The sequence below is a fragment of the Rhinolophus sinicus genome, linkage group LG02 (assembly GCF_036562045.2).
Source record: "Rhinolophus sinicus isolate RSC01 linkage group LG02, ASM3656204v1, whole genome shotgun sequence".
Lineage (NCBI taxonomy): Eukaryota > Metazoa > Chordata > Mammalia > Chiroptera > Rhinolophidae > Rhinolophus > Rhinolophus sinicus.
The window spans coordinates 87,891,985-87,901,394 of record NC_133752.1 but is presented as its reverse complement, the minus strand read 5'-3'; the positions used below and the strand labels follow the sequence as shown (position 1 = coordinate 87,901,394).

General features: G+C 39.1%; 1 protein-coding gene across 3 annotated transcripts in view; it reads right to left on the bottom strand.

The window, feature by feature from the left end:
- Positions 1-318: 318 nt before the first annotated feature.
- The window catches only part of PRPF18 (pre-mRNA processing factor 18), a 44,430-nt gene continuing 35,338 nt past the window's right edge, over positions 319-9,410 (bottom strand). For 2 of the 3 annotated variants that reach the window (XM_019738310.2, XM_019738311.2), the window contains one exon: positions 319-1,654. In XM_019738310.2, coding sequence (XP_019593869.1) covers positions 1,574-1,654 — 81 coding nt within the window. In that variant the 3' untranslated portion in view covers positions 319-1,573. Of the gene's footprint in view, positions 1,655-4,690; positions 4,844-9,410 lie in introns of those variants that run through there. The other variant, XM_074324777.1, reaches the window with a different exon arrangement.

Below are 9,410 nucleotides of genomic sequence, written 5' to 3'. Positions count from 1 at the left end.
GGCTCAGCCATAGACCACACGTGGCCACGCCGGCTTTTGAGCCTTCCCAAGAGGGGCCAGAATAAGTGACTGTGTGTCTACACGCACCTTCCTACGCCGCTGACCAGCTCCCACAGCCTCTACCTTCCAAAGTCAGAACTGGCTGAAAGTGGGAGCACCACAGAGCCCGCAGATAGGAAACGTTTCCACTATTCCCGCTGCTGCTACTAATACCACCACCATGGTTATCACTACGTGAGCGCTCACTGCCCTGGATCATGGCGTCCATGACAGCTGCTGCGGCTTCACTCTGCTGATAACAACAAGGACACAAGGACGAATAATTACTGAGCTGTTTATTTGCCAGGCAGTGTGCTAACTAAGCATTTTTTCAATTAAACACAATGATGCTATGAGGTACGTACTACTATTATTAACAACCATTTGCAGATAAGGAAACTGAGGCTCAGAAACATTAGGTGACTCACAGTGATACAGTCAGTAGGCGGAGAGCTGAAATTTGCGGCTCAGAAGTTCTCACGTCGGAGCCCCATTCTTACCTCTAATATCACCACTACGCCTGGTCAGGTGACATTCTATTTACCACCTTCCTCTGCTACCTGAGTCTTCTCAACCTTCAAAGCGCAGTGATTCACCACGCTTATCTGGGTATGACACTGCCAGATTCAGAAGTCCTCATCTGTGGGAAATGGGCCGCGGGACCTCCTGTCTCAGGCACCTTTCTCTGCAGTGTGGCGGGACGGACGTGAGAAGGCGGCCCACCGTCTCACGAGGGTGACACGTGCAGGCGGTCCTTGTCTAGAAAGCCCCAGCAGCATGACAATGTCCCCATTCGTGGCTGGCTTGACAATCCATTTCCCCACCTTGACCTTGATGCTCTGGGGTGACTTAATTTAAACTTTTGTTCGTACAATATACCACCTTTGTTTTTCAAACTTCTATTTCCTGTTAATTCTATCTGTCCCGAGAGATGACAAATACAAAAATTTATACTCCATAGAAGATAAAAGCAAGCTTTGAAACACAAGACAAAGAACACTTGAGTTAAGAGTAATAACATTTACATTCAAATTCTATTGCAAGATGGCAAAAGTTCAGCAACACTTAAGGACTATAAAGTTTCATTAACTGCTTCCATATTTTTGTTGAAATGTATAAAAATATCTTCTAAAAATACAACATAAAAGACAAGTGAAAATCACCATATTTTACAGAAACAATTAAGTCCCTCCTCAAATGTTCCTTTTAAAGCATCTAACGGCGACTTTCAGGTCTAGAGGGAAAGAGTCATTTTAAATCCCCTTCTGTGCCTGTTGCCTACACATTTAAATTATGGGGAAAATTCCTTTCAAACCTCATTGTTTGACTATTTAAAATAAAAGCAAGACACAGAAGCCAGTTTGCGGGCCAATGTGATATGAGAGCCAGCACAGTTCTTAAAACCAGGAGTTGCATTAGGTAGAACTCAGTCCAGAAACGCCACATTTCTTCTCTTATCCTGTTTGCAATTCCAAGGTCCACACCATGCTCCCGGAAGTTTCTTCTTGGTATTTACACACACCATCGGCAGGTCTCATAGTGCATTGTACTCCACACACTTCGATGGATCTGTAGGGAAGTGCTTCTGGCAAATGGTCATTAACCTCTTCAATCCCTAAGAAAATAAGGGAAATAAATGTTGGTTGTGATATAGTTAAATTATTCTTACTTGCCCTCCTCAGTACTCACTCCAGCTTACCAAGCTCCCCACTAAAATGCGGCAGTCCCCAGCACTCAGATATGCACCCCGAGAAATGTTCATTCACACGCACCCAGATATGTACAAGATGGTCACAGTGGCACTGTTGACAATAACTGTATCAAAAGACCTGGAAACAACCCAAATGTTCCTCATAGGAGAACACGTAAGTGTAAGTATGCTCACCGATGGGACGTTTTACAGCAGTCAAAATGAATTAACTAGAGCTACATGTAACAAGTCAGTCTTTCTCCACCAAGTTCCAGAAGAGAATTCAACCCCACTGCCTTGGCCTAAAGCATCCACTGTACGCAGTGAGACAGCCCCGCTCCTGTGTACCTACAGGGTGCGACATAAGCACCACCCCCGACAGAAATGAGAAAACTGGCACTCAGGTCATCTCCTGTGTTCTACGGTCCAGATGGGGAGAACAACTGATATATTTTAATCTCGGAAACAATGTTAAATGTCAAAAGCAAGTGGCAAAAGGCTGTACACAGTATAATACCATTTTAATAAAACTCAAAAGCAAGTTAAAATATATTGCTTAGAAATACACACATAACATGGCAGCATTATTTGTGAAAAAGGAAATGACCAATCTTTCTCTTCTGTAATTAGGCCAGTTCTTACCAGTCTGTAAATTTACGGTGATACTTTTACCTGATGACAAGAACCATCACTCTTAAAATTCATTCAGTCTCTTTCAACACATCCTTCAGTCTGTGATCTTTTAAAACCCTTAGTTGGCATTTCGTTTTCAGTTATTCCCCTCAGCTCTCTCATCCACCAGTGCGCAAACATGCCTCTAAGTCGTTATCCCAAGTCAGGACAAAGGCACACACCTGTGCCATGCCCCTCTAGATCTCTCCAGACAAGCCTGGGAAGAGTTCTGCAACCAGCAGTGAGTCCTATTAACTGTTTTATCTATCAGCCTACAAATGTCCTTGTTTACAAGGAGACACTTTGTCAAATATCGTATGGAAAACTATATCTACAGCAATATTGATTAGTCATTAAAAATAACAACAAAGAACAGCAGCACTTAATTTTAATGCCCTCCAAAGACATTTTGGCACAAATTATTTTAAGGTTTCTCTTGGGTTCACAAAAATTAAAATCACCCAGTTCCTGTCACAATAAGAAAAGCAATGAAATACCATCAGCGGCCAAAGGTTGACTACGTTGAGGCCTGCATTAGATATTAAATATGACAGTGAACTTAGCACTCTGCCTGGTACTTAACTAGTATTCCCCCCAAAATTATTTTCTTTCCTCAAAATAATACAATAAAATATCATCTGCTCTTAAAAGAGCTTGATGACCTAAAATGAAAAGCAGAGTATGTGGCTGTAACTGCACAACCCAGCAAGAGAAGAGCACATCTGGAAGTCTAAGGAGGAAAGGTGAAAAACTGCCTTGAAATGTTGCTGATATAACAGGTACCGGAAATACCATTAAGCATTTAGAACTCTTCTCTAATCACCTAAGTATTCAAATAACTCTTAAGCTCAGTGAAACCACCAAAAACAAAACAAAACAAATAACAAAAGTTCCTGCAAAATCTCTTTGGTCCCATAATAAATAGACAACACAAATATAAATTACTTCCACAAAATGAGCTACAATCTCACAGATTCAACATCAGAGAAACATGTTTTTCAAACATTTTACTTCAAGTCCTTGGCGGATTCAAAGATTGTCCATACTGTGCTGTTTAAGAATTGGGAGTGTGGGGGGAGGTTATCTTCCAGCTGATATCCAAGAAGAAAGACTTTTGCAGGCAGTGCAATGAAAGACCATGTAATTTGCTTTGCTCCTCATTTTTTGTTCTCTGCACTAACCACGTATTTGCTTTAGCTAAAGGCCATTCCTTCTTACAATCCAGCTTCTCCTGCTGTGAATTCTAATCATGTGTGTGCAGAATTGTGATCTGTAGCCATGGAAATATAGGTGATATCACTAATTTGGCATCTGAAGTTTCCTGAAGGAATAGGTGAGAAAAGAGGCAAAGCTAAGAAAGAAAACACCCTGATGAAATACAAATAGCTTTAATCAGCAGCAAAACATGGCAAGAATTATGATGAGCAAATAAAAAGCAAACTGATGTTAAGATTTCTGGAGGTAATTTTCCTTGCAAGAACTGAAATTTTAAGTGTTTGCTCCTTACAGAAGGTATTTGTGATGTTTATTTACCCTCATGAAGCAGAGTCTATGATTTAAAAATAAATACTAGAATCCTGCTTGAAATCTTAGCTGCCAAAAGGTTTGAAAATCAACAGTCTGAATCTTAAATAGTTTACATTACAATAAATTTTGGCAATAAGGAGTGACAGTACACAGCACAGATTTTTAAAGAGGCGTAGTAATCTCAGGGTAGCATATGGTTATTTTCCAAATGGAAACAAATCTTTTCAATTAGATCCCTCAGGATTTTCGTTTTCAATTGCTTGTGGATGCTTAAACCAGTAAGACAATGAGCTGCTTGGCTTAGCTTACTGCAAATAGTTCTTAAAAACTGGTGGTATCTTTAAATACAATTTTTACTTTTCTGAAAGCAAAACATTTATTTAATAAATCTTTTTTCAGTGCCTACTATGTGTCAAGCTCTATTCTAGGCTCTAGGAAACAGCAGGGAACAGAAAAAAACCCCACCCTTGGTGAGATTAAGTTCTAATAAGGGAAGACAGACAAGAAACAAAATGACTATGTAAAATACCTACTATGTGAGATCAGAAGTGCTATGGAGAAAAGTAAAGTAGGAAAGAGGGTGCGTGTGGAGGTGGGCGGGGTGGGGGGGGCAGCTGGAATGACTCTGGCTCTTACTCCAAGTGAACTAGGGAACCACTGGGGGGCTTTGAGCAAGAGAGAGACATACTCTGGGCTGTGATGGAGCTGGATCACTGGGTGCTGTGCAGGTACCGGACTGAAAAGGGGCAAGGGCAGAAGCTCAGAGACCACAGAGGAGACACTGCAATGATCCAGATGAGAGGAGAGTGGCTGGACCCACGTGGTGGCAGTGGAGGTGGTGAGAAGGGATCAGATTCCAGATGTCCTTTGAATATAGAAGCATCAAGGTTTGCTGACAGGATGATAGGAGATGGGCTGGGACAGAGAGAAAAGTCAAGGATAATTCCATGTTTTATGTGTATTGTTTTTATCTTTTTAAAGATTTTTATTAAAATGTAGCTAACATACAACCTTATATTAGCTTCAAGTGTACACCACAGTTGTTTAACATTTATACACCTAAAGAAGCGATCCCCATGACAAATCCAGCGCCACCTGACCTCGTACCGCGCTATCACTATATTATTGACTATATTACCTATGCTGTATGTTACCGCCCCATGGCTTATTTACTTTATACCTGGAAATTTGAACCTCTTATACCCCTTCACCTTCCACCCCTCTTTTTCAATTACAGTTGACATTCAATATTATTTTATATCAATTTCAGATGTACAGCATAGTGTTAGACATTTATATAATTAAGAAATGACACCCCTGACTAGTCTAGTACCCACCTGGAACTGTATAGTTATTACATTATTGACTAAATCATGTAGTTCTCATATCAAATAATAGCAGTCCTCTGCCTCACCCTTTCCAATCTCTAATCCAGCGCCCCAGAGGCAGCCACTTCAAATCTCTTAAGTGTTTCTTATGGTATTTACTGCCATATTTCTAAATACTATGCTAACAATGCTTGATTTACTTCTGTTTTTATTTTTTTATCTACTGACTTCCGACTATGAAAGCTGAGGATTTGATTCTTTTACTTCACGTGCACTGGCCCCACATAAGCACGCACACACCTAAACTCACTCTCTCTCCCCAGACTCTCCAAATCACAATTCTTAGTGAACGCAATATTCAGGATTTACCTCATAAGGTCTACACAAACACTCTTCAAAACAGAGCCCACAATATATTATAACAATATCTCTTTTCATAGATATTTTCCCTCATCTTTTTGCTCTTCTATGTAGAGATCACAATTCATTCTCCAACAGGCAGACGACTCTCCACATGATGAAACACATCTGGGGGTGTATCTGTCCCATTTTTTTCCTGGAGCCCTCTATCTGTTCCAGTCCAGACCGACTGGCTGGCTTCTGGACCTCCTTGTCCTGCTACGATCCTAGAGCACACCTTCACCTTCAACCTGGGAGCGCCTTTTCCCTGCTCCTGGGCTGGATCTCATTTCCTGTAGCTATTTTGTTTGTTTCCCTCGCTTTGATGGAGCATATCCTTAGGTACAGGCAATGGAACATAGTGGAGTTAAGACAACTCAGGTTCAAACCCCAATTCCACCACTTACTAGCTATGTGGTCTCGGGAACTTGATTCTCTATGCCTTGGTTTCCCCACTTGTACAACAGGGAAATCATAGTATCAACCTCATATTGTTGCTCTAACGTGGTGAACTGAAGCACATAGTAGGTACTATGTAAGTGTTAGCCATGATGATAATTCCAGAGAATGGGTATGGGAGAAGGCATTTTTGAGACTTTACCTGTCTGAAAATATACTTAGTCTATATTCATTCATACTCGATTGATAGTTCAGATGGAAATAGAATTCTGAGTTGGAAATTATTTCTTTTGCTATTGCAAAGTATTGTTCCACTGTCTTCCAGCTTCCAGTACTGTTAATGAGAAATATGATGGCATTTAATCCCTGAGACTTTCTAAGTGTCCTGTTTCTTTCCTGTAGAAGCATTTAAAAATCTCAAAAAAAATAAAAAATAAAAATCTCTTTATCCTTATCCTCCAATATTTCATTATATTTTGTCTTGATGTGAGGTCTTTCCTATTCACCTGCTATGTATTCAGTAAGCTCTTCTTTTCATACTAGAATCTCATGTCCTTCAGCTCCTGGAAGTTTACCTGCATTAATTCTTTACTTCTTACCCTCCAGTTTCTGTTCTCCTTTTCCTGGAATTTGAATGGTTGCAGACCTTATAGATCGACTGACTCCCTCATTTTCTTCTCTTTCGTACTTTCGAGATTGCCTCAACTTTATCTTCTAATGTTTTTATTTAATTTTTAAATTTCTGCTATAATGTTTAACTTCTAAAAGCTCATTTTGATTCTCTGGATTTTTTTGTAGCACACTGTTCTTATTAATATTTCATGGCTACACTCTTACCTAAGGGTATTACGTTTTGAATTGAAGTGCATTTTTTTCTGTGCCTTTATACTGTAACTGTTTCTCCAAACTCCTCCTTTTCTGTGTGTGGGTTCTGGTCTCAACATGTCTGAGCATCTGAATAAGGTAAACATTCATATTTGTGGGTAAGGTGCTACACAGCTAAAGGAAACTCCCTGAAGAGGCAGGGCCTGTCAATGGAACTTCATTTTAGGATAATACGGTGGCAAGCTAGTTTTTTCATTGGAGTAATACTAAATGTAGCATTTACATCTTTTCTTTTGGGTCAGTTCACCGGGAAGAAACCTCCAATTTCCTGACTGGGGTTAAAAGCCTGGCTGCCAGCATCAGAGGAACCCGTGAGAACAGGAACTAGAGGCTTCATTTCTCAATACACAGACTTTCACTTTAATCTTCAGTTCTGCCATGACATCACCGCATCCTGAGCGGTACAAAGCCCTCAGAAAGTTACCCCGCTTTCTATCAGAGTGGGCAACGGGCAGGAAGGCCCCTTGTGCAGGGCAGAAGGAACCTCTGGACTACTTAGCCTAATTCTCAACCACTCCCTTGTTTTCAGCCCCACTCTGTGTCTGGCCTTTTAGAAGTGCCTCACAGCCCCGGGTCCTGAGCCTTTCCAGATTCTACACGAACGGGTCCTTGATGACTTCTCCATACCATATTTAACTAAATTAAGGTGTTTTTTAAATCAGTATCTTTCTAGGAAAGTATTCTGCATTAAAAGTAACTGATGAACTATACACTTTAAAAATGGTTAAGACGGTTAATTTTATGTTCTATGTATTTCATTTTTTAAAAAATCTAATTGAAAGCATTCTAGAATATTCTAGATAAGGTATTAAATATCAAATACAGATACAGTTTGGTGTATCATACCATGTAATATAGGATACAAATTCTGGATAATGAGTTGTTTCTTTCCAGATAAATGAAGGAACCATTAAAACAATAATCGGCATCCACTAATTTATTCTTATCATTGCAGAAAACAAAAACTTTTAAAAATCAAACCGAACTATAATCAAAACTCGTTACCTAGATTTTCCTTTTCTTTTATAAGCTATCATTAGTTAATAGAACTTTAGGATATTTTTGTTTTTAAGTAATTTTTGTATAAATTTAAGTATAAATAAAACATTTTATTAAATAAATTATTTCTGTACCTGTCACTAGTTCAAACTGTAAGAGCAAAGTCTTAAAGATGAAAGCACAGATCCATTTAGTGGAACACCCTAAGAATCTGAAGAATAAGGGATAAATTCAGTGACATTTTCCATCTAGCTATTTAAACAAATCCTGTCAATGAACTGCCAAAGTTCTAATAAAGGAATAAATTAACATGCGATACTTAAGTTTAAAATTAATGCTAACTTCAGACTAAAGGAATACTAATTTGACTTGGATTGTCATGGTCAAAAATACGTACTTAATGATTAAAAGTTACTTTCTACAATTTCAACTAACATCCATAGTTAGGCAATAAAAAGGACAATCTTTCAAACACTGTCTACAAGAATTGTTTTCACACAAGGATATCATTAAAGTTGAATTCATCTAAATAATTCATTCTAGACTGTGAACTAACTAATCTGGACCTAGCCACTTGGGATGATGGCAGATAAATTACACACTGCTTCTAAGGACAAGTTCCACTGCAAGTACTAAATGTATACAATTTTTCAGTATCTGCAGGACTTAATGGAAAATAAAGATAACTGATTAACTTGGGACTAATTAATCTGTTTTTATAGTCTACGGAAAGAAAGAGCGCTGCTGTCATTTTTCACTTGTCTAAGTGTTTGTTTTCTGTAAGAGAATATATTTCCAGTTCAAGGGTTCATCATTTCACAGAAAGTAACAACAAATTATAATTTCAAGTGATAATTCCATTTTGAAAACAGCACTCACCTACTTGGCTATGTTAGGTAAAAATCTATGCCAAATAACCAATTTGGGGTAAGATTTCATTTATTTGACTACCAGGCTTTCACTTTTTTTCAAGCATGTGGTTGGGGAAAAAAGATTTAATACCCCATGTAAAATGTCTATTTGCTATCAGTTAAGCTGACAGCTAAAAAGAAGCCTGACACAGTTCAGATCAGCATTCCCCAAAATGTGTTTTTACCAACACTGGTTTTCTGTGATAGTAAAAGCTGATATATGTGAAAGATAAACGGTAGCAGTATTTTTCTCTAAGTATTTGTTTTAATATGCTTGGGAGTATTAAGTGGGCAGACAGTTTGTTGTCACGAAGTAACTTCTCTTTAGGAAATGGCTTATCTGGGGGTGGCCAGTTAGCTCAGTTGGTTAGAGCGTGGTGTTAGTAACACCAAGGTTGCCGATTCACTCCCCACATGGGCCACTGTGAGCTGCACCCTCAAGCTGCACCCTCCTTTAAAAAAATAAGAAATGGTTTATCATATCCAAGAACGCCAGGAAGTAGCATGAAGCCATGTGACCCACAATGTGTGACGTATAACGTCACGCATGGGACTGTTTAC